General features: G+C 49.0%; 1 protein-coding gene across 6 annotated transcripts in view; it reads right to left on the bottom strand.

The window, feature by feature from the left end:
- RALGAPA1 (Ral GTPase activating protein catalytic subunit alpha 1) overlaps positions 1–25,988 on the bottom strand; it is a 246,013-nt gene that overhangs the window by 96,343 nt on the left and 123,682 nt on the right. For all 6 annotated transcript variants that reach the window (XM_065403818.1, XM_065403817.1, XM_065403820.1 and 3 more), the window contains 2 exons: positions 20,134–20,192; positions 7,203–7,311 (listed from right to left, as the gene is read on the bottom strand). In XM_065403818.1, coding sequence (XP_065259890.1) covers positions 7,203–7,311; positions 20,134–20,192 — 168 coding nt within the window. The remainder of the gene's footprint in view (positions 1–7,202; positions 7,312–20,133; positions 20,193–25,988) is intronic.

Genomic DNA, 25,988 nt, shown 5'->3' with positions numbered 1-25,988 from the left:
ACATGGCACAGGCAGCACAAAACATATTCCAGTTATGTCATACTCCCATAAAGCCTTATGGGAGGTACCGTCACACCTTCCATGACAGGTGAGACCAGGAACACATGGCCAAGGGTTCAAAGGGAGGACCCGTGAGGCGGGATAACACTAGGTTTAGATCCCATTGCGGAACGGGGGGCCTAGCATACGGGAATGAACGATCCAGGCCCTTTAGAAAGCGGGAGGTCACATTGTGGGAAAAGATCGAGTGGCCCTGTACCGGCGGGTGGAAGGCCGATATGGCCGCCAAATGCACCCTGATGGAGGCGGGAGCTAGCCCTTGGGTCCTAAGGGACAGGAGGTAATCGAGGATGAGTTGGAGCAGTTCCCCGCTTCCCCCACCCACCTAGACAACCTGGACCATTTGGCCAGGTACATCCCCCACGTGGACGGCTTTCTGCTTTCCAATAGAACTCGTTTGACGTTCTCCGAACACCTCCCCTGCTCCTCATCTAACCACGGAGCAACCATGCTGTCAGGTGAAGCACGTCCAGGTTGGGGTGGAGGAGGCATCCCCCTTCCTGGGAGAGGCGATCCGGGCGAAGTGGCAGCCTCCGCAGGGGAGCCGCTAAGAGTTGCAGGAGGGTCCCGTACCAGTGTTGACGGGCCCAATCCGGGGCTATGAGGATGACCCGCGTCCTATCTGCTTTTACTTTTTGCAGGACTTTGCCTATTGGGGGAAAGGTGGGAAGGCATAGAAAAGTTGGCCCGACCACTGAAGGAGGAAGGCGTCCGAGATCGCCCCCCTTCCCGCCCCTCCCCTGGAGCGGAACTGTGGGCAGCGTCGGTTCTGGTTGGTTGCAAAAAGGTCGACCCGGGGAACTCCCCACCCTCGGAAGAGCTGTAGGGCGACCTCCCAGTGGAGTGACCACTCGTACTGGTGGGAAAAAACCCTGCTGAGGTGATCAGCTCGCACATTGCAGACGCCGGGTAGGTGGAAAGCTCGTAGTGAGATATCGTGGGCTATACAGAACTCCCATAGGCTCAGGGCTTCCAGGCATAGGGCTGAGGAGCGGGTTCCTCCCTGTCTGTTGATGTAATATATCGCCGCCGTATTGTCTGTGAGGACTCTGACCACCTTCCCGCGAAGGTGCACGCTGAAAGCTACACACGCCAACCGTATTGCCCTGAGCTCCCTGATGTTTATATGTAGGGACAATTCTGAGGCCAAACATCTCCCTTGGGTTTGAATGTTCCCTATATGGGCTCCTCAGCCCAGGTCTGAGGCATTCGACACCAGGTCTAGTGAGGGGGAGGTTTCTCGGAAGGGAACCCCTTGCAGCATGTTGCGCGGGAGGGACGACCATTGCAGGGCAGCAACTACTTGGGACGGTATCGTGACAACCTTGTTCAGCCCGTCCTGGGCCTGGGAATACTGGGAGGCTAACCAGAGCTGGAGGGGCCTCATTCTGAGCCTGGCATGGTGAACCACAAGTGTGCATGCCGCCATGTGGCCGAGGAGCTGAAGGCACACCCTCGCCGTTGTCACAGGGAAGGCCATGACTGAGGCAATGAGACCTTTGAGGGTCTCGAACCTGTCTCGGGGAAGAGAGGCTGTAGCCTCTAATGAACCGGAACTAACGTAGACTTGGTCTCGTTCACCACTAGGCCGAGATCTGCGCATGTGGACAGGAGAAGTCCCACCTGGGCCTGCACCTGGGTCCGGGAGTTGCCCTTGAGAAGCCAATCATCCAGGTATGGGAAAATCTGCACCCCTTTCCTCCAGAGGTAGGCTGCTACCACTGCCATGCATTTGGTAAAAACCCTGGGGGCCGTGGAAAGGCAAAAGGGGAGGACGGTGAACTGGTAATGGTCCCCCCCTACCAGGAATCAGAGGAAGCGCCCGTGTCCCTCGAATATATGGATATGGAAATATGTGTCCTGGAGGTCTAGGGCCGCGAACCAATCCCTCGGGTCCAGGGAGGGAGTGATAGAGGCCCGGGATACCATCCGGAACCTGTAGCAGACCATAGAACTGTTGAGATCCCGTAGGTCTAGGATGGGTCAGAGCCCCCCTCTCGCCTTCGAGATCAGGAAATACCGGGAGTAGAAGCCCTTGCCCTGGAATTCTACTGGTACCCTTTCCACCGCCCCCAGACGGAGAAGGCGTGCCACCTCCTGGTCTAGGAGGTGGGCGTGCTCTGGGTCCCCGAGGCTCGCCCGGGGCGGAGGGTGGTGGTGGTGGGGGGGGGTGAGGTGAACTGCAACATGTAGCCCTTGGAGATAGCGTTGAGGACCCATTGGTCCGACATTATACGGGACCACTCCACTCGGAAGGCAGACAAGCAGTTGCAGAACACAAACTTTATTAACTGGGGGGTTTCCCTGGCAACAGGCCTGGTGGCCCCCTGCAAAGAGTCAAAACCGCCTCTTTCCCTGCCTTTTACCCTTCGAGGGGCCTGGCCGAGCGGGACTGACGTTGGGACCTACGCCTCTGTTCCCTTGGTCTCTTGGGCGGGGGCTTGTATATGCTCCTAGCAGGAGGAGCCGAAGTTTGCGGCCTGGGCTTGTCCTTCGCCGGAGGGATGTACAGGCCCAAGGTTTGCAGGGTGGTGTGGGAATCTTTCATCCCATGCAGGCGGACATCTGTTTGTTCCGAGCCCTGAACTCCTTTTTGTCCCGCTCCGGGAGGAGAGGTTCAAACTTTGGTAGGGACCCCCATAAGTTGAAGTCATACCAACTCAGTGGGGCTTGATGGTTGGCCAACCCTGACTGGAAACTCGCCAAGGAATAAACCTTCCTGCCAAACGTATCCAGTCTCCTGGCATCCTTGTCTTTGGGGGTGGGCATGGGCTGACCGTGACGTTCCCGGTGGTTCACCGATTCCACCACCAGGGAGTTAGGTGCCGGGTGGGAATACAGGTACTCGTGGTCCTTAGCCGGCACGAAGTATTTCCTCTCCGCTTTCTTGGAGATGGGGGCCAAAGAAGCTGGGGTTTGCCACAGGGTAGTCGAGATGTTGGCTACCCCCTGGTGGAGAGGCAGGGCCACACGGCCCGGTGCTCAGGACGAGAGCACATTAAAAAGAGAGTCAGACGGCTCCTCCATCTCCTGAGCCCGGAACTGGAGACTGGACGCCACCTGCTTAAGGAGCTCTTGATGAGCCTTGAAGTCCTCCTGTGGGATGGGCGGCGGTGCCGCTATGGCATCCTCCGGTGCCGGCGAGGGGACTGGCAAGGAGCCTAGGGCGTCGGGCGGTACTGGTGGGTCGATCCCCAGGTCAGAGTCCGGGCGCGGTGCTGTCAGCTCGAGACCCGTTGACTTTTCCCTCTGCTGAGGAGGGGAGGCCGAAGGAGCCTGGGACATTCCGGCCACTGAACGAGATCTGGCCTGGGCGGGCATCTGCGGCCACAGTGCCCATTGACACCACTGTCCTTGCCACGGTGTCCCATGCCACTGACCGACTTGGTGGCCGGGCGGCGCAGTTTGTTCTCGCTGAGCCGCACGACTTGGAGATGGGCGGCTGGGTGCTGATGCTGAGGTCACCGTCGACCGTACGGTACCGTAGGAGCGGCAAGAGCGATGGTGTCTGTGACGGTGCCTTCCGCGCGACTGGGATCTCAACGACGAGGATCGGTACCTGTCCGAGATGTTGCTCCCGGCGGCCGGAGCTACAACGCGCCAGTGCCAGTGAATCGCAAGGAGTCCCGAGCGCGATGTGTGGTAGAGCGCGTACTCGAGTCGGAGCATCGATGTCGGCGGCGTCGGGATCGGCTACGGTAGCTACGATGCGAGGAAGAGCGTCGGCGGAGCTTGTCCTGGTGCCTGTGTCCCCGGTCGCGAGGTGTGGAGGAGCCCCGAGGCTCCCGTGTGGGCGGTGAGCCGGTCAGCCTAAGTGGAGTAGAGGGCTGGCGCAAGCTGCGGGAAGAGTGTGTCGAGCGAGGCAGCGAACGGTCCTTGGAGCGGGGACTGTGCCGCGTTGGGGAGGTCTGTGGTGCTCCCAGTGGCGGCTTCCCTTGAAACCGGGGGCCCGTCCCGGGCAGTCCCCCAGGTACCGGGAGGGTTAAGATGTCACACGCGGCCTGTGCGGCCTCCGATGTCGACGGCATCCTCACCACAGAGGAGGCACGTGCGGACGGGACCGGGTGCTCCGCTCAACGCGAGTCGGAGGCCTGGGTCCCGAGGGGGATCGCGGGCTGCCTGGCTCAGGTCTGGCCTCACCCCTTTCCTTCTGTCGGCGCCGCTGAGTCTTCCCCTGCTTCTTGGAGGGAGAGCAGTGCCGGCTAGTGGAGGGGACTTCACTCCACACCGAAGACGCGGTGCCGGGCGCTGAGTCCGTTCGGCGTGCTGGTGCTGGGGCCAGCGCTGATTCCATTAGCAGAGCGCAAAGCCTAATGTCCCTCTCCTTCTTAGTCCGCGGCTTGAATGATCTACAGATCCTGCAGCGCTCACTTACGTGAGTTTCGCCCAAGCAGTGGAGACACTGAGTGTGCAGGTCGCTTCTTGGCATAGAACTGCGACAGGAATTGCACGACTTGAAGCCGGTCAACTAACTTGAGAAACTATTCAACTATTGGAACAACTGTACTACTAAGGCTAACTAGAGAAGCTCAGCAAGGCTGGAGCCTGAAGTTCCGACTAACTTCACTGGCAGCAAGAAGGAACCGAGGGTGTGGGGAGTGCGCAGCTCCCCTTATAGCGCAATATAGAGGCACCACTCCAGGGGTCGCAGCGGTGCTCCCCCTGTACAGGTACTGCTAAGGGAAAAACTTCCGGCACCGGTGCACGTGGCGAGCATGCACACCTACTGTGGAATACACATGAGCAATCACTCGAAGAAGAACTGTATTTATGAACTTTTCATATTAGACAGTACATTTGCAGATATTTTACCCCAGTGCTCAAGGTGAGAGAAAAGATGGCATGCTCCAAAGTTTTTGCCAACTTGAAGCAGTGTTTTCCAATACAAGCACTAATTGGTCCATACTTAATATGTGCAGTTATTACAAGATACTGGTTTAAAATAATTGTTAATAAAAAGACTGGGAGAACAAACAGGAAAACAAATTATTTTGGATGACAGGATTAAAATATTGCACAACTTTGATAAATTGGAGAGATGAGTTAAAAGCAATAGTGACATTTGTCTAATATCAAATTCACACAGAAATTGGCTGAAATCATCAAATGCACAAGTTATAGAATTTTGGAGACTATCAGGTCACTGAGAAGGTGTCACACCTAAAATGTGATGTGGCAAAACAGGCAACGGCAATATGGTGTTTATTACTAAAAGAACCATGCTGAAAACAGCAACGTAATTATTCAGCTCCACTTGGCACGGGTTAGCCTCCAAAGGTGCATCACCATTCTGTTTATCACAGCCAAAAGAGACTATCTGTAGAGAGTTCAGGTGAAAATAAGGAAAATTAAGAAAGGTTTTGAAAATAAGACTTATTAGGAAAGGTTAAGAAAACCGAGCATGCTGTTGAGAAATATACCAGTCTGAAAAATCTTTAGGTAATAAAAATGCTATGAATGGGTAGAAGACAGGTATTCTGATTATTCAATAAATGACAGAATAGAAAGCAATAGTTTTTAATAGGGAAAAATATAGATTACATATTTGAGGGGGGAAGAAGGAAGAACAAGTTTGGCAACGGACCAGATTGTCAAGGAAGCTGTAGAATACCATCACTAAGGCTGCGAGTCTTTCACGGAGATCACAGAAGTCACGGATACTGTGACTTTCCGGGACCTCCGTGACTTCCGCAGCTGCAGAAGCTGACCCCAGGCAGCAGACCCCAGGCAACTAGTCCCGGGCTGCCCCAGAGCAGCACCCACCCTCCCCCCAGCATCTAAGATTTAGTTAGGGGTATTTTTAGTAAAAGTCATGGACATGTCACTGACTGTGACTTTTTGGTTATTGCCTGTGACCTGTCCGTGACCTTTACTAAAAATACCAGTGACTAAATCATAGCCTTAATGATCACCACAGAAACTCAAGGCTGTTTCAGAATAATGAAGGTCCTACCACTCCCAAAGGAAAAAACAAGATGACTCCACTATACATCTCCATCAAGTATTACTGTGTTGATATTGGTCCACAATTGCTACTAGCTATATTTGAATATATTGCTTTTCAAAATGTGTGTGTATAGCACCTATGTCTAAATAAGGTACAAATGAGTGAACAAATGCCAAAATAGCAATCACATGGACAACAATCCTTCACCCCACCAGGCTATCCAGAACACATGAAAATCTAGAGGTTTTTATAACAAAGTAACATCCACACAACCTAAAATTGTAAAAGTTTTAATTTTATAAATTACCCAGATCATATTGAGGGGGAAGTGAAAATCTTTGTGAACAAACTAACATTCCTCAGCATTAACAAAATGTACTTAATAATAACTTTACAAATGTATTTTAAAGTAAGACAGTAGTAAAATCAATTCTTCTTTTACTTTTTTGCCAAAATTAGAGTTCTGTTATTTCTTTCCTATAGATAATTTCATCATAAACTACAACAGTGCAAAGCTGTGACCTACTTTAGGTTCAGATTATACACTGTGCTGCACTGCCCCAATGTGAGCTCTGAGAGGCACTTTGCCCCCAGAAAGGCATAATACCTCTTGGAGCTCTCAAGTGCACAGGTAACACATTCCTTAGGATGGTGCAGCATACTCCCCCTTGCACATCTGGCCAGAGTTGCTCACTGGTCAAGAGTAGGGACACAGCTATTGTTCTGCCTCCTCTACTCCATTTAGGGTGGCTTGCACTATGAGGAAGAAGTGCCTGAGGCTCAGTCTGCAGGGACTAGAAATGTGACTGGCACTTGTGCAGGTGTGTAAGGAAGGGATACTTCTTGTGCTCTCCCCTTCAGCACACAACCTGGCCTTTAGATGTTAAGCAATGACTTGCTTTGGCAGGTAATAAAATGTTAGTTTCACCTTTAAAATGAATTAATTCTTTTGCTTCAGAGTGAACACAGGACTGGAAGCCAGGGACTTCTGTATATAACCCTGCCTTTGACACTACATCACTGAGCTGTGTAGGGCAAGTCACTTAACTTGTATCTCAGTCTCATCTGTAAAATGATACTTGCCAAATTCAGAGTTGTTGTGAGGATTAACTAGTTAATTTGCACATTGGATTTTGAAGATGTAAATAATTTTTAATTTAAGTTGTAACAGATTGCAGCACACCTAGTCTCTTACCTTCAAAGAGACACAAATCACATTCAGGGCTTCCTTTATCTGAGGATGATGTGATTCATGAACCAGTTCCTCACAGATCCAAATGCCAAGGCTGCAAAGAGCAACACATCTGCAAAACAAGGTTAGATAACAAAAAACAGATAAGGAATGGTTACTTATCCTGCATTAACTGTAGTTTTTTGAGATGTTGCAGTCAGTGTGGCTCTCACTACAGGTGCACACCAACACACGCGCATGAGCTCACGATCTTTTGAATAGCAGTGTCCATTTGGGCTGCACATGCATCCTGTGCTCTCTCATGCTCCTGTATAAGGGCATAAATTGCAGAGCGGCCGCAACCCTCCCTTGAAAGCCAAAACTCCTAAAGCGGGGATGGAGGGCAGTTTGCAGGATCCACACATTACCACATCTCAAAGAACCACAGTAGTATAGGTCAGTATGGATCCCACTGTAGGTAACTGACAAGTGATATCGTCCCCGGATGGTTGGAATGAAGAGCATCAGCAGAATCAGTTGCACGGAAATTGGAGTACCGTTCTTCCAAATCTGGAATCTGACCTAGTAGCTAAGTCCAGTGTATAATGCTTGACAAATGTGAGTGTATTGCTCCACGTAATAGCCTTGAAAATTCCTGATATCTGTATCTTTTGGAAACAAGCCAAGGATACTGCATGGGTGCTGGTGGAAAGGGCTTTAGTAGTTGGTGGGAGAGGTACAGCAGCTAACTGGTAGTACTGTGAGACACGACTTACCCGTTTTGTAAGTCTTTGTGACACAATGGCCTGACCCTTTGGAGCAACAATAGCCACAAGTAGACGTTGGGAGAGTTGAAAGATTTGGTCCTGTTGATGCAGTATTGAAGAGCTCAGGATATTCCTAGGATGTGGAGTTTCTTCTCTGCTTGTATGGAATCTGGCTTTTGGAAGAACACAAGTAAGTTGATTGACTGGTTTAAGTGGAACTTAGAAATCACTTTGGGGATAAATTTTGCAAGAGGTCCAGTACAACCTTGTTTGTTGAAACAAAGTGCATGGGGGCTCTACCACAAGTGCCTGAAGCTTGCTCATTCTTCTGTCTGATGTGACAACCACTAGAAAGACTATTTAGAGTGTAAGATAATAAATGGAGCGCCCCAAGAGGGGCTTGAAGGGGTTTCAGTAAGCTTTAGAAAGATGATGTTGATTTCCCATGCTACAGTAGATACTCTAAATAATGAATATGCATGTAGCAAACCCTTAAGGAATCTGAATACTGTTGGATGAAAGAGGACTGAGAATGACTGTATTAGAGGAAGATACTGCTGCTACATGAACCTTGACTGAACTAAATGGAAGCCCAGAGTGTTAGTTACAGCAAATAGTCCAGAATCCTCAATACTGGGGTGGCTGCAGTGAGTCTAGGCCATGTTTGGCTGCCGTGAGTCTCTTCCATTTGAAGGAATATGTCTCATGAACAGTTCTGCTTTGTACTAGGATTTCCTGAACATGTGAGGAGCGGTTCTTTCCAGGTGCTCAGCCAGCCAACATCCACGCCAACTTGGCAACAATTTCAGTTCTGGGTGCAATTCTTGACCCTGATCTTGAAAAAACAGGTCCGAGCAATCTGGGAGCCTGATCAGTGGATGCGTGAACATCTGCTACAGGTCCATCAGTCAGAAATGTCTCAGAACAGTAACAAGATATGAGAATAAGCCTGGCCTAGTCTCATCTGCCTGTGGCAATCTACCTGGAGATTAGGAGAATCAGTAGGAAGGCATAAAGGATGTCCCAATTTCAATGCAGATGGGTGTCTGGCAAGCATCCCAGGCTCATGTCTCCCGTGGAACAGAAGTCTGGGCAATTGATGTTGTCCTTGATGGCAAACAGGTCTATCACTGGAGGAATATCAAGTAGGTGACGGATTTCAGCAGTGCCCACTCATGACTTGTGAGAAATTGTCTACTTAGAAAATCTGTCAAGTCATGTTGACTCCCAAGAGATGCACGGCTAGTGGTTATGTCATGCAGGTAGCACCAGTTCCAGAGTTATTGCTTTGTGGCAGTTATTGCTTCAGAGCAGGCACCCCCTCATGTATGTGTCATTTTACATCCTCTGAGGACCACATCTCGTGTATTTGCAGATGATTCAGGTGGGCTTCTCAGCCTGTTCCACATGCTTCTATGATTAATGGTCTGGATGGTGATGGGTCACAGACAGTACCCCATTTTTAAACACTGTTGGGATGCAGGTACCAGATCAGCACTGCAAGGACACGAGATAGAATTGAAGCTCTTGCTTATCTGATGCTTCACAGGGGAGTACACTGACCTGAGCCAGAGTGGTAAGAGGCGTGAGATGAAGTCTGGCAAGCGGTGTCCCATATGTACATGCAGACATATGGCCTAATGCGAGGCAAGGCCATACTGTTACAACCAGGTGCAATACCACCATGTTTATTAACAACTCAAGTGAGAGGATTCAGTCCTAAGGTAAGCATGCCCTCACCATCATGGAATCTATCCTGGCCCATATGAATTCAATCATGAGATGATTTTTTGTAGTTTGCCAGGAGGCCGAGCTGGCAAAAGAGGTAGCACGTAGTTGAGGTTTGTCAGAGAACTTCCTGCTTCTGATCAGCTAGTCGTCTAGATACGGATATACATGGATAATTTTTTTCCTTAGGAGTGCACGTACAATGAGGTACTTTTGTAAAGACTCTCGGTGCCACAGAGTCTCCAAAGGGCAGTACCTTGTACTGATAATGGCTTGGCCCCACCGTAAATCTCAGGTACTTCCTGCGGGCCAGGTGGATGGCAGTGTGGAAGTATGCATTCTGTAAGTCAAGAGCCATTAACTACTCCTGAGCCTGCAGTGACTGGATAATGGAGGCAAGTGTTACCATCCTGAATCTCAGGCAGTGTATGCATCTGTCAGTTTCCTCAGGTCTATGATAGGATGAAGACCCCTCTCTTCTTTGGAGTAAGGAAATACCAGGAATAGAAGCTTCTCCCTCTGAACTTCTGCAGAACCTCTTCTACGGCTCCTAGATGAAGCAATGAGGCCACTTTTTGTAACAGGCTCCTGCGAGAAGAGTTCCAGAAGAGGGATGGGGAATGGGTGATGATGTCCAGCACTCCTGTGTCGGCCATAATCTCCAGTCACACTCAATAGAAAAGGGGCAAGGTGGCTTCCAAAGGTCAACTCTGGGATGGTTTTGGGGTGGCTCTCAACCGTCTTGTCAAACCTGCCTTTGGGAGGAAGTTTGATGTATGCCAAAGAAGATTAAGATGGTATTGTGTCTTTAAGGGGGCTGGTACCAGAAGAACATACAGGATGATACTGGAGTGTAAACACCTAAGACTTCAGCACTGCCCTCAAAATCATTCTCTTTAGGGCACCACTCCTGTCTCTTGGAAGAGGGTTCCCTGCTTGTAGCAGGGGACTCAGAGTGGCCCAGAGACAGTGAGGAAAAGTGTATCTCTGGGGATGGCAGTGTCACTGGCTGGGATTCTAGCACAGATATTGCTGGTGCCAGTGCAAAGAGGAGGGTGGTGGTGTCTCCTTGAAGGCATACCTGAGTAGTCAAAGGGCTTGCTGGTCAGTGCCAGAGTCTGTATTGGGTTGGATCTTGCTCTCAATATTTATACCAGTGTGACAGTCGCTCAAGCCTTCTTTTCTGACTTTGCCTTCAACATCATAGACGGTTGAGCACTCATCTCTTGGCCTCAAGTCCTTGCAGGATTGTTGTTTGACCACTCTGAGTTGTGTTTGCACTCAGTGTGGGTACTTTACTTGTCAAATCTCTATCCCCGGGTGTTGGTGTCAATGTGGCCAGCATCAGGAAACCCAGCCCCAATGTTGATCGTCTTGGAACCCTTTTAGATTTCTTCTCCCTTCTGGAATCAAAGATGTGGGCATTTGCGAAGATGTCCTCCAAACCAGAGCTGAGGAGACTGTTTCAATGCCTGGATCGAATGCAACTTCATTGATTGCTTCAAGAAGTGTAGTTTGAGTCTTGTATCTCAAGATTTTCCAGTGTGGGATGAGAAGGAAAGGCATATTAAATTTGTTAGGGATATTACCTTCCCCAAGGCAGAAGAGGCATCTGCTGTGTCCACCAATTAAGGGCATCAGATCATTGCAAGAAGTACAGCATTTAAACCCTGTTGGTTTAGAATCTGCCATTACCAATGGTTGGTGAAAAGTATTTCACCCTGGTATATCTGAATGTACGGGGGGGAGGGTCTCACCTTGCTTATTCACTTCCTTTTGGGGGATGTGGGGAGAGGAGGGTGGAAGAATGCCCAACTAAAAAATCTCAATAAAGGGGTAAAAAGATTTCTTCATGAATTAGAATTGGGTCAGACAGTCCAAATTCTGTCTTGCTGCCACAAGCGGTAAGAGGGAACTGAAAGAGTTGCGGCCACTCCGTCCTTTATGCCCTCACACAGGGCACATAAGAAGCCCTGACAGACACTGCTATTCAAAAAAGAGTCCAAGCTCACGTGCATGAGGCACATGCACACCTACAGCAGGATCGACACTGACACATTGAAAGAAGAACTCAAGATTCCAAGAATGCTCAAATACCTGCAATAAAAACTATATGATATTTGTGATTTCTAGTCTGCCTTCCAAGATACCAATATATAACTACAGATTCCTAAAGAAGAAAAACATAAAAACCTTAATTTATGATGCTATATAAATGATTTTTAAAATTTACAAGAATCTCAATTCCTCATCCCAGAGGCTAGAATAGGGTAAAAGTGGAGTTCCCTGCCAAGCGGGTGAGGGCAGGGGGAAAAGGAAGAACCCCTGCAATTGTGCATATACCTTTCAGATTAAAAATTCAAACTGCAATTAGCATACACAAATTGTGGGTAGGGCTACACTCTACACGTTTAAAAAAATTAAGAAAGAACAAAAACAAACAGATCAGTATTTTTTAAAATCTCTTGATTTTTAAGACAACCTATTTATTATTATTTGTATTATCGTAGCACCTAGGAGTCTCAGTCATGGACCAGTACCCCGCTCCACAAACACAGAGCAAAAAAGACAACCTCATGGGGTTTTGGGTTTTGCTCATGGATGTTTTAATACTTTATATTTGCAATAAAGAGGAGATGGTGAATCTTAGTGGAAGAAATCTACATTGATTTTCTTTAGAGCATGAGTAGAGCAAACAGATGTGAGGTACAGGACAGGAGTTTGGAAGGGTGGACTTTATGGTGGGAGAAGTCTAAGGAGTTGATTACAAGGTCAGTGTTGATGAATGAGAGGATCAAGGGCAGTGGAGAGGAGAAGATGGTGGTCAGAGAGAAAGAATTCAGCAATAGATAGGCCAGAGAGGGAATATTGCTTAGTGAAGATGAAATCCAAGTAGTGGCCACTTTCACATGTCCAAGACATGACCCAGAGATGAAGGCTAAACAGAGATGAAGGAGAGGAGATGGGAGAAGAAATGATTGAATGGGAAGTTAACATGAAAAGTTGCAGTTGCAAGGCTAATGTGGGAAACTGAAAGACAATGAAGAGATAGTACAGAGTCAAAATCGGTAAGTAAGGTGAGAAGGAGAGAAGTGGATGGCAATTGACAGGTACATCATGGGAAGGGGAAGAGTACAGTATGATAGATAGAAGTTCAAAGGCAGGGAGGGGGTTGGATCGCAATGGGGGAGATATGTGGAAGCTGCAAGAGTAGGAGTGCACTGAATCCCTGAGGGAAGCAAAGAGCTGGAGAGTCTGCTGAACAGAGTCAATGGGGAGACTTCCCTCAGGTGAGCCAGTTGTTGATCTATGGGTAAAGTATGACTCATTGATTACTCAAGTAGGTTGTTACTACAGCCAGGCATTTGGTGAATGCCCTCGGTGTCCCTGACAGTCCAAACTGCAATTCCTAGTACTGATAATGGGAACTGATCACTTGAAATCTTAGATATTTTCTGTAGACATGATGGACATCTATACAGAAGTAGGCATCTTGAAGGTCAAGAGCTGAGTACGACTCCTGTGGATCTAGGGAGGGAATTATGGAGGCGAGGGTTACCATCTTTAACTTGAATCTGTAGATGAAGGTATTCAGCTGTCTCAAATCCAGAATTAGTCAGGAGACCCCATTTTCCTTTGGTATCAGAAAATACTGGGAGTAAACCCCTTTCCTTCTGAATTCTGTTGGAATCTCTTATTGCACCAAAAGTTATAAGTGACTCAACTTCTTGATGTAGCATGCTCTAATGGGGGGTGGGGGGGACCCCTGGAGAAGGAGGGGGAAAATTCAAGTGGAAAGGGTGTGGTATTGAACGGAGTATCCTGGTTCTACTACCTCCATAGCCCCATGGTCTGTTATGGTTCTCCAAATGCGATGAAAATAAAAAAGATGGTTTCCAAAAGGGGGGGAAATAACAGAGCAACTAGAAGTCATACAAAGCTCTTGGCAAATTCTCTTCCTCAAGCATGTAGATGAATGTATGATGATATAGAGGATGCTGATGGTTTTTTCCTCTGGAACTTCTGATGCTTTCTTGGGGGCTGAGAAAGTCTGTATTGAGGGTAATATGAGTGTGTAAGGTAAGACTGAGGCCTACCTGCTTTCCTCTTCAAAGCAGATGAATACACTCCTAAAGAATGCAAGATCTCATTAGTCTTCTGAGTAAGTCATATCCTTCAAACCACTGGTCTTCTGTAATAACTTGTACTTTCTAAGGAATGCGGGAAGCTTGGAGCCAGGATGACGATCTCATGACAATTGAGGTTTCTTAGTCCTGGCCATGGTATCAGATGCATCAACATCTGCCTAAAGAGATGTATGTGTTACAAGTTACCACTCTGAAATCAAAGACTTAATTTTTTCCCCCCTGCAGTCCTGTGGGATTTTATTGGCAATTTGGAGAGGTTATCGTAATTCAAATTGTCAAATTTTGCCAGTAATGCTAGAAAATTGGCTATTCTCATCTGTAGGCTTAAAAAAGAAGCAATTTTTGCACTTAATTAAGTCTACTTCTTAAGCGCCTTATCTCAAGTGGTAGATTTGGAAGGACCTTGATGATTCATCTTTTCATGGACTGCTAACACCACGAGGATCTTGGAGCAGGATGTATATAAAACTGTATGAAACCTGCAGATGGTACTTGATATTGTTGCTGCAAATGCTTGCAAGTTGAAGCTAGAGAGGCCAGTTTCTGCCAGAGCAGTTTCACAAGGTGCAGGAAGCCTTCATTAGCAGGCATCGCTAGACGACCTGGCATGGTTGTATCCAAGATGTCAGAGCTTGTATGACTTCCCTTTGACAACTTCTACTAGGATCTCTAGCACATCTGCCATTCTGCTGAGCAATGCCCAAAAAGATGCACTGTCCTCTGGCTATGAAGAGGGCATTAACAAAACTACAGCCATATGAGGAGATGACAAGGTTACGTGAGCTACAATAATGAGATCATCAGTTTAACTTCTTCAGAGTCTTAGTCTAGATGTTCAGCAGAAGCATCTGGTTCTTGAATAGTTAAAAGTGCTATTCTTTGCGACAATGGAAGTGGAGATACAGGCCTGGAACATGTTGCAGATGCTGACCAATTTGCACACTGAAAGCTTTATTGAGCTCAGTAGGGCCAAGGTGCTGTAAAGCATAGGGAGCAGGGGACCATGGTGGAAGATACCAAGAACTAGGGTTCCTGTGAACTTCAGAACTAGGGTAATGATAATGAGACCTAGACTCCCTATCAGAGATGTACGTATTTAAATCCCAGGGAATGAGAGGGAGAGGCTCTCCACCATTATCAGAAGCTGAGTAGGAGAAGGAGCACTCCTCCTTTAGTGGTGAAGACATTATGGCAGAGATGCTAAGCAGACCCTCTATGCAACTTCTGGCTGGTACTACTGGTGTGCTCGGTACCGAGGTATAAGAAGCATCCAGTACCACTAGGGGGTACCTTAGTGAATGCTAATACAGAGACCACTATCAAAGAGACAGATTACTCTCTACGTGCCATATAAGTCCTCAGTACCAAGAACTCTGGTACCAAAGGTACGTGAACTGACTGCATTAGTACAGGGATAGTCAGTACTATGCGGTTTGGTGTGGGCAATTTCTTATTAACTGAAGTGACTCGTACTAAGGATTGGTGACCAGAGTCTGCATGGGTTGCAGAAGGACCCTTTCTGGGCTTTGCATTACCCTTCTCCAAGGGTAAATGTGGAGTTTTACACTTTTTAGGGTTAGAATGTTCCTTTCTTCCTCCTAGGCTGATAATAGCTGTCCTAGCAGGGGAAGATAGCCACAGGCATGCAGGAGTGAAATCAGGAAGGCCAAATCACACTTGGAGTTGCAGCTAGGAAGAGATGTTAAGAGTAACAAGAAGGGTTTCTTCAGGTATGTTAGCAACAAGAAGGTGGTCAAGGAAAGTGTGGGCCCCTTACTGAATGAGGGAGGCAACCTAGTGACAGAGGATGTGGAAAAAGTTAATGTACTCAATGCTTTTTTTGCCACTGTCTTCATGAACAAGATCAGCTCCCAGACTACTGCATTGGGCAGCACAGCATGGGGAGGAGGTGACCAGCCCTCTGTGGAGAAAGAAGTGGTTCAGGACTACTTAGAAAAGCTGGACGAGCACAAGTCCATGGGGCCAGATGCGCTGCATCTGAGGGTGCTAAACGAGTTGGTGGATGTGATTGCAGAGCCATTGGCCATTATCTTTGAAAACTCATGGCGATCGGGGGAGGTCCTGGATGACTGGAAAAAGGCTAATGTAGTGCCCATCTTTTAAAAAAAAGGAAGGAGGAGGATCTGGGGAACTACAGGCCAGTCAGCCTCATCTCAGTCCCTGGAAAAATCATGGAGCAGGTCCTCAAGGAATCAATTCTGAAGCACTTAGAGGAGGAGAAGAAAGTGATCAGAAACAGTCAGCATGGATTCACCAAGGGCAAGTCATGCCTGACTAATCCAATTGCCTTCTGTGACGAGATAACTGGCTCTGTGGATGAGGGGAAAGCAGTGGACGTGTTATGCCTTGACTTTAGCAAAGCTTTTGATACGGTCTCCCACAGTATTCTTGCCAGCAAGTTAAAGAAGTATGGGCTGGATCAATGGACTATAAGGTGGATAGAAAGCTGGCTAGATCGTCGGGCTCAACGGGTAGTGATCAATGGCTCCATATCTAGCTGGCAGCCGGTATCAAGCGGAGTGCCCCAAGGGTCGGTCCTGGGGCTGGTTTTGTTCAATATCTTCATTAATGATCTGGAGGATGGCGTGGATTGCACCCTCAGCAAGTTTGCAGATGACACTAAACTGGGAGGAGTAGTAGATATGTTGGAGGGTACGGATAGGATACAGAGGGACCTAGACAAATTAGAGGATTGGGCCAAAAGAAATCTGATGAGGTTCAACAAGGACAAGTGCAGAGTCCTGCATTTAGGACGGAAGAATCCCATGCACTGCTACAGACTAGGTACCGAGTGGCTAGGCAGCAGTTCTGCAGAAAAGGACCTAGGGCTTACAGTGGACAAGAAGCTGGATATGAGTCAACAGTGTGCCCTTGTTGCCAAGAAGGCTAACGGTGTTTTGGGCTGTGTAAGTAGAAGCATTGCCAGCAGATTGAGGGATGTGATCATTCCCCTCTTGTCGGCATTGGTGAGGCCTCATCTGGAGTACTGTGTCCAGTTTTGGGCCCCACACTACAAGAAGGATGTGGAAAAATTAGAAAGAGTCCAGCGGAGGGCAACAAAAATGATTAGGGGGCTGGAGCACATGATTTATGAGGAGAGGCTGAGGGAACTGGGATTATTTAGTCTGCAGAAGAGAAGAATGAGGGAGGATTTGATAGCTGCTTTCAACTACCTGAAAGGGGGTTCCAAAGAGGATGGATCTAGACTGTTCTCAGTGGTACCAGATGACAGAACAAGGAGTAATGGTCTCAAGTTGCAGTGGGGGAGGTTTAGGTTGGATAGTAGGAAAAAAAATTTCACTAGGAGGGTGGTGAAGCACCGGAATGGGTTATCTAGGGAGGTGGTGGAATCTCCTTCCTTAGAGGTTTTTAAGGTCAGGCTTGACAAAGCCCTGGCTGGGATGATTTAGTTGGGGATTGGTCCTGCTTTGAGCAGGGGGTTGGACTAGATGACCTCCTGAGGCCCCTTCCAACCCTGATATTCTATGATTCTAAGATCCTTGAGGCTATGTCTACACTATAGCCTATGCTGGCATAACTTCAGCTGTTCAGGGATGCAAACATTCCCCCTTACCCCTGAGTGACTTAAGTTATGCCGACATAAGCGCTCGTGTGCACAGCACTATGCTGGTGGGAGAGCTTCTCCCGCTGACACAGCTTCCAACAGTAATGGAGGTGGTTTTATTACACTGATGGAAGAGCTCTCTCTTGTCAGCACAGAGCTTCTTCACCTGATGCGCTGCAGCAGCACAGCTACATTGGTACAGTTGCACCGCAGGAGGCTTGCCCTTAGTTACTTGCACATCAAAGATCAAAGAAGTGGGCTGATGAGATGATGGGAGTATTTTTACATGATAATTGCTCTAGGTTTTCAGCTTTTGTTGCTCCTGGATCTGAGGAGGGATGCATTGAACTTTCCATAAAGAACATTGTCGGGTGTGGCTCCCTAGCTTTGTGTGTTCTTTTTGAGAAGGACATACAAATTGAGTACCTATCAATGATATGCCCTTCTCCCAAACACATTTGGCATTTGATGCTCTTATCATTGAGGGGCATTACTCACATGAAGGACAGTTCTTAAACCCCAGACATTTCTGTTCTGCTATAGCAGAGGCAGGATAAACTAAAGGAATGAATTAAAAAGCAACACTGCCCTAAACTAGTCACTAAACCAGGGGTGGGCAAACCTTTTGGCCTGAGGGCCGCATCTGGGTATGGAAATTGTATGGTGGGTCATGAATGCCCGGTGTGGGAGGGGGGCTCTATAAGGAATGTTACCGAGGTGGGGGGAAGGGGGACTCATGGGAGTGTGGTGCCGGGAGGTGAGGGGAGCAGTACTGGGGACTCCTAGGGGCCCTGCCAGCAGTGACACCAAGGCGGCCGTACCACAGCCATGGCACCCTAGCTGGGATGGGTGTGGTCCCTGGCTGGTTTCGAGGCTCTCGAGGATGGGGCCGTAGGAGACCAGGAAGGGATTGGGTGCGCTGTCGCGTGGGGGGAGGGGGAGAAAGGAACTGCCATGTAGGGGTGGGGTTACAATCCCAGAAACAGCGCGGTTAAATCACGCCTACGCAGTGTGGCTATGCATGCCAGAAGATGGTACACCTCTACCCCGATGTAACGCTGTCCTCGGGAGCCAAAAAATCTTACCGCGTTATAGGTGAAACCGCGTTATATTGAACTTGCTTTGGCCTCGAGCATCTCCGTTATTAATAGACAGCAAATACCCTGCCCCCTATCCGACCCCCACCTACTTCCCGCCCCCTGACCCCAACCCATCCAACCCCCCCCCCCTCCGTCCCTAATCACCCCCAGGACTCCCACGCTGAGCCCCACGCCGCACCAGGAGGGGCGCTAGGACCCGGGGAACCGGCACACGGAAGCGCTCACACCTGCTCGACCACATCAGCTGGGGTGAGCCCCGTGGGGGTGGGGCAGGGGGAACTGGTCCAGCGGCTGCTGCCCTGTCTGCGGAGTGCACCCAGCCTGGCGCAACGGCTGAGTCCGCGAGGGGGAGCAGGGTGGCAGCCTCGCCTGAGGTGCCTGTGTGCACCTGGTCCCCACCCCGTGCCCATGTGGTGCTGGGGGAGGGTGAGCGATCGGCAGGCGGCTCCTGCCGTGCGTGCCCGCGCTCAGCCCATCTCTCCTCCTCTGCAGAGCCCTGCGCAGCCCGTCTCTGGTGAGGACATCGCGGCCAGCTGCCCGCCGGGGCGCACGGAGCCCCTGACTGCGGGCAGGTAGTGCGGCGGGCTATGGACCCAGAGAGCCCGACTGGCGCTGCTGTGAGCGGGGCGCAGCCTGCCAGCCGGGCCCGCTGTGTGCCGAGTCCTCCAGCGCCGGGACAGCGGTACCTGCACGGCACCGTCTAGGACGGGCACCTCTCCCTGCCCTGGATCTGCAACTTCCCCACGTGGACCAGTTTTCCCCAACTTCTCGGAGCCGGCGGGAGCCCGTGTGATATTACCCTGCACTGCAGCTCCCCTCCTTGGGCTGTGGCTGCCCCCTGCTCCCTGTCCCCTGATCACCCCCCCGAGACCCTCTCTGCCCCTTATCCAACCCCTCGGCCCCGGCCCGGCACCCTTAACATGCCACTCAGAGCAGCGTGTCAGAGCCAGACACGCTGACGCACTGATCTGCCGGAGCACGCAGCCCCGCCCCCCCAGAGCATTGCTTTACCACGTTATATCCGAATTAGTGTTATATCGGGTCGCGTTATATCGGGGTAGAGGTGTACTCATCAAGGGAACTGTGAGTCGGGGGCTGCGGAGCGCCGGGCGGAGCGGGGCAAGCCCTTGACCCCGCTCTCCGGCAGGAGCTCGAGGGCCAGATACAAACATCTGACGGGCCGGAAGCAGTCCGTGGCCCATAGTTTGCCCACCCCTGCACTAAACTAACAACTACCTAGCAATCACTACCCAGAGCTATTTACAAACAATTAGGAGGCTGTCCAGGGAGCAAGAGCTCAAAACACTGCAAAGTTCAACGAGGGCTTGGATATTGCAAAGTTCTGACCCAAAGCCACAGGGTGTGAAAAATAACTGAGGAGTGGTTGGGGTCATCCTGTCCTTTATGTTCTTGGACAGAGGCACGAGGACTCTCAGGGTGCAGATGCAGTCCCCAACAGGTACTGCTGGCAAAAGTGTGCAGGGTGCACGTGCACCATTAGTGGAATATATGGACAAGCACTAAAAGGAGAACTTGGATTACAACATACCTACTTGAATATACTGCAATTATAAAAGAGCCTCCAATAATATGGAGCTTTTCATCACTTGTTAAAATATGACCTACCGTGCAGGACCAGATGGCTCCTCTCTCGCAGAACTTAATACAGTTTTGATTGTGAGTTCCTAAAACAAAAGATGAAAATGTTCAAACTCAGTTGTCAGAAACGTCTCCACAAAAATCTTTAGAAAAATATAAGGGCTCTGCTATAGAATACACAGGCTTATTCTTTTGCTGGGTCTCAAGCGTAAGTAATCAGACTTTTTACTCATCTAACACAAAACACACACACACACAAACACACACACACCCCCCCCTTAAATTTCAAATTATTTTGTTCCTAGTAGTGCCTCCAGTGCACCAGGCCCTTTAAAGGAAGGTATGAACCCTGCCTGAAGAACTCACTTTCTCAAAACACACAGAAATGGACCACAGGGGAGAGGGAAACAACAAACAAGTAATTGGCCACATCCAGCGAAGTTTTATTGAACTACATTTTTAAAATTATATTTTCATAAATTATACCAACATCTAACATAATACATACTTATAATTTCCTGGTTATGAACTCTCACTTCTTTTGAACCCTCACAACATGGTCATCAGGCTGCAAGATTGTATTCTTTCAGGACCCATCAAGTCTTGTTACTAATTGGAGGAGTTGCTATTAACTGATGCACAGTACTCGCTTCCCACAAATCTGGGTAGCAAGTAGTCTCTTTGGAATACTTTTAAAACCTGCTGCCCCAGAGAGCGCGAGTGACTGAACCAGGATTTTATACATACTACAGAACATTACCACTAAATTAAAAGGTTTCTTTTAAAATACAAAACTATGAACTGTTCCAGGTATCATACTGAAAACACAGAATTTTAGATAAAAACTAAGAAAGCAATACATGCATCTTGTGTTCCAGATATAATCCTATATGAGGAAGGGAGACAGGAGACGCTGGATGTGGTTCAATTAGGCTGCAACTTTATTCCTAAATGTCAGGGAGTACTCAGCAAATAAAAAAGTGTACAGTTCAGATAATTCCATAACTATTTACATATACGGGGGCTGCGAGGGGCTGCTGTCAAGCCTCCCCCTTCACCCATCCTAGTCCCAGGACAACCTGCTGCTGGGACCTCAGCCCACCCCTCAAATGAGGATGAAGGGGGGCTATAAAGAAGGGGGAGATTGGCTCCCTGCTGTTGCAGTAATAAAAGCCCTGAAACCCCCTCTCCCCCATTTCTGCTCTTTTAAAGAATACCTCTTAAATCCTTTATCAATCCATTGTATCTGATCACCATATCCCTTCCCTATGGAGGGCCTGCACTGGACATCCACCACAAGGAGCACCAGCAATTAGTTTGACTGCCTCCCCGCTTCCCCTATATCTAGCCAGGTTCCCAGACATCTACTAATGCCCTCTTTAATATCGGCCAAAAACACGTCAGATCCCAGGTCTGACAGGCGTAGCCCATCTTCCCTGAATAATTCTGTTGCCTCAAATGCTATGTCCGGATGAGAAATTACCAATTCTCATATGCCACCTTTGAATTGGCCTCCTTCCTATTCACATACCTCCTAGCCTAGTTGACCCAATGGGCTTTGCAGCTCCCCACAACACCCTGCGTAGCAGCATGTTCAACCATATAATTTTTTATTCCTGAAAAAAGTTCCAAGATCTGTCCCAAGTCCCTCTTAGCTCTGATCATGATGTCCATCCCAAATCATTTTTCCCAAGGTGAGCCACAATCTGGCACCTGCTCTTGGGCCACCACGGTATGCAGAAAGGACAACAGCTGATCCCATAACATGCCCCTTCTTCTATGCCAGCTCAGGACTGCTTCACCACTGAGGCCCAGCTGCAACCTCCAAGTAACCTGGAACATCACCTATGCACCCAGTAAACTATACTGTGCCTGCAAATCCACATCACTGTCTGCTCGGTCTGTTTGCCAGCATATGGAATGCAAACACACAGGAAAATTAACACTGATTCCTCACTTGAGGTCTCACGTACATTCTGTATGCTTCAGAATGCCAACGCCCAATTGCCTGAATTGCGCTAGCCCCAGACCCAGCTGGACTGCGGCTGTTGCTGCCCCAGTCCTGAATGAGTGGGAACCAAATTCATGTGTTGGAAACCCCAACCTCGTCAATCCCTATCCTAAAACTAATCAACTGATACATTGTGAAGGGATTCCCGTCACTGTGATTCAAGAGAGGCCATCCCTCCATGGCCTCATTGCCCTGTATGCACTCGCAGCTTCCACAGGGTGACCCAGGGCTTGCCACCCTCCTGCAGAATAATGGATTCACCCCAGCCTCTTTGATACGCCTTTGACCTCCTCAAGGTTAGTATCACTGATCACCCTTCCCAGTATATATCCCTCAATTCCAAAGCCCTTCCAGAAGAGTCCCTACAAGATCCAGGTACTAGTTATCTGATCCTAAAAGCTCCATTGTCAGTGTGGAAACCAGACCTCTGTAAGGCCATCCACTCTAACAGCAGCTTATGATGTGGTATGATCCACTGGATCCCGGTTTGCGTTGCCACCTTCAATTTAAACTCTTCGTCCTAGTTAAACCAAGCCATGCCCACAAATGTATTATATGCCTTCCTGATTATATCCATATATTTGAACAATGCTGGGCTCAACTGGGTAAGCCTCTGCAATAAAGTTCGTATAGATCAGGAAGGCAGCTTTCCATGTTCTAGCCACCCTTGGCCACTCGATTATCTGATTGCCCTGCTTGCTCAGCTCCAGTTTACACTCTGTCAACTTATCACTATTGGACAGGGAGGCAAAGTCTACATATTCATCACTAAAAATTTTACATTTAATAGTAGTGAGCTGGTGAACTCCCACTGGGTCAGCCACCCCAGCATAACCATATTCATGATTGACTATTGGGGAACCTTCAGTGACCTGCTGCCCCTGGGGCAGTAATTCGATCCTACAAATTCACATTCCTTTTAAGCTGGTGAGTTGTAGGGTGCTCAAAAATCACCCCCCCTCACCCTGCCCAGTAAGGGTTCCTGGCCCCTGGTGAGGGGTCTGCCTCACCTGAGTATTGCCCATCTCCCAAACTCAGGCCCATGCTGGGTTTCCAATATTACCACTTCCAGACCCCCCACCCCAACCCAGGGAAGCTCACAGTTGCTGCAACAACTAAAGGTTAGCTTGCAACAACTGTGTAATGCCATAGGTGTGTGTGTGTGGGGGTGGGTGGGTGTGTCCCACACATCCACGACACAGCTCCTAGGACAGGGGTGGCCAACCGGTGGCTCCGGAGCTGCATGCGGCTCTTCAGAGGTTACTATGCGGCTCCTTGCCTAGGCACCGACTCCGGGGCTGGAACTATAGATGCTAACTTTCCAATGTGCTGGGGAGTGCTCAGTGCTCAACCCCCTGCTCTGCTCCAGGCCCTGCCCCCACTCCACTTCTTCCCCCGAGCCTGCCATGCCCTTGCTCTCCCCCCACCACCACCACCAGAGCCTCCTGCGCACCGCATAACAGTTGATCGCGGAGGTGTGCGGAGGGAGCGGGAGGCACTGATTCGTGGGCTGCTGGCAAGCAGGAGGCGCTGCAGGTTGGAGAGGGGGGAGCTGATGAGGGGCTGCTGACATATTAGTGTGGCTCTTTGGCAATGTACATTGGTAAATTCTGGCTTCTTCTCAAGCTCAGGTTGGTCGCCCGTCCTAGGACATCAGATCCACCCCCTGTAGCCTATTTGCTAGTTCCGCTACCCCTCTAGATTCAGTTTCTCCTGCCTTGCAATGTGGGAGATGGGGGGACTACCCTCCCCTCCCACACTTAGGTCCCCCAAGAGGAAAGGTAGGCAAGTTCCCTGAACCCCCCCACTGAGATCCCCCCTAGAGAAACCCATTGCAGCACTGGCCAGAAGGGACTCAGTTCCACACCCTGCCTCCGCAACCTCCATCTGGTGCTGGTCACACTCACCCCTGCCAGTCATGTCACTCTCCTGTCCTGCAAATTTTTCATTGAAATGTCATGGCTCTGGGTGACTCACTACACCCTGTAAACATTTTAGTGCCGTGGAAACAATTTCAGAAGCAACTGCCCAGACTATTCGAATCAATTCTCTGATGACTCCTCCACCCCGAAATGCAGTTGGTTCACCACTGGGAGCATTTGCTTCCACAGGGTGCACATTACCTCCCACTAAAGGGGAATCCATTTGGTAGACAGACAGATCACCCCTGGATCCTCCAACCTTGGTCAAACCCCTTGCCCATGTGGCAAGGATCCCACCCCTGGGCTCCTCAAGTCCCAGTCTGTCCCCCCTGAGCTGGGTTTGGAACTCCTTTCCTCGTTTGTTCTAACATGCCTCTATGGCTGGCTGGAAGGGAGTGGGGGATACCCCTCTCCTGTTCTGATCACACTGCTGTGGCACCACACTGATGAGTTTGAAACTCCCTCCTCTTCCCCTTCTGCTAAAAACACCTGCTTCTGCTGCTGCGGGCTGGAAGGGGGAAGGCTCCTCCCCATTCTTACCAGTCTGCTATGGCTCTGAGCAGAGTTCCCTACCTCACCCCCTCTGTTACCAAATGCCTGCTTTTACCACTGTGGGCTTGGGGGCGGGGGGGAAGGGGGAGAGATGCCTCTTCCCCTGCTTCCTGTTCCCATGTGGTGCCAGAAGAATTTGTTGTGATGTTGTTCCTGCTGCTCCACCTGGTCCAGGTAAAAGATAGCTTTTCTTGCACTGGCATGAACCTAAATAGTCTCCCCCATTTTCGGACATCTGGAGGGCTGAAGTTGCTGCAGCAAGTCACTCTCTGGCTATCTAGTCCTTAAAAGGGCCACACACCTTTTCTTACAGGCCAGACAATGGCTCCCACTGCTTAATGTGTGGGTAGGTCATTCTGCCTGAGTCAAGAGGGCCAAATGTTCTTACTGGTGAAATTCACCTTCCATAAAGCCCAAGTAAACAGGCTTTGTGCAGGGAACTAAATTTACTTCTAAACAGTGGGCAAGGTCTGTGGAGCTACCTCATACATTATTCCACTCTTAATATTGGAAGCAGGGGCAGCACCCTGCAGGATCCCTATAGTCAGAGACACAGTGGACTAATGGTTCTCAAACGTATTTGATCACACACCCCCTTCTTTGTGTCTGTAGTAGTTTATGCCCCCTCCCGCTTCCTGTCACACAAGTACATTTACTGATATATATGCAGCGATGGTGCTTCACTTGAACCAGTTTCGGCTTCTTTGGTTTTCACTTGAGTTTCTTTTTATCTGTAGCATGAATAAGCCAACGACCCATCGTAATAAGAGCAAAAGTGAAACTGCAATTGTGGGCGATGCGTACAATTAAATGTGCACACTTCATTGTAGCAAATGGGTTAGTGTACATATGGCAATGACGTTGTATAATGCTACGCAAGCTTAATAAAAATCCATCAAAATGCACAGTGCTTTCTGAGGACCTGATATGCCTGGAGGAATCAGCTTTGGTAATTATTCATTGCTGGGGGTAAAATGTGTGCAGCAAGGTTTTTTTTCCTAAAGCTTCTCACACACACACACACACACACACACACACACACACCAAATACACTCTGTGACCCCCAGTTTAAGAACCTCAGTAGTACACAGACCCATGACCCAGACTGCCTTCAGCTATGCTAAACTGTCACAGAGCCCAAACTTCATATGCTGGAGTCTCCCTGATTTTAATGTATTGTGGCCACCAGGGAGGTGCACATAGGGGCTTTTGGCAGCCCCTAAGAAAATAAACTGCAAGTGGAATAAATAGTGCATCTAGAAACTTCAGGTCTTTTTCTTCTGAGATGTTTAAAGCTGAGAAACCTTTTAAGTGATCACAATGACAAAGCATATGAAATGTTCAAAATAATGCACATTCACTTTTAGGAACATATGCAGACACTTTTGATGGTTTTT

Source organism: Emys orbicularis, chromosome 4 (genome assembly GCF_028017835.1).
Source record: "Emys orbicularis isolate rEmyOrb1 chromosome 4, rEmyOrb1.hap1, whole genome shotgun sequence".
NCBI classification, from domain to species: Eukaryota; Metazoa; Chordata; order Testudines; family Emydidae; genus Emys; species Emys orbicularis.
Note: the sequence above shows the minus strand (reverse complement) of the source record. Positions and strands in the feature narration are given on the sequence as shown.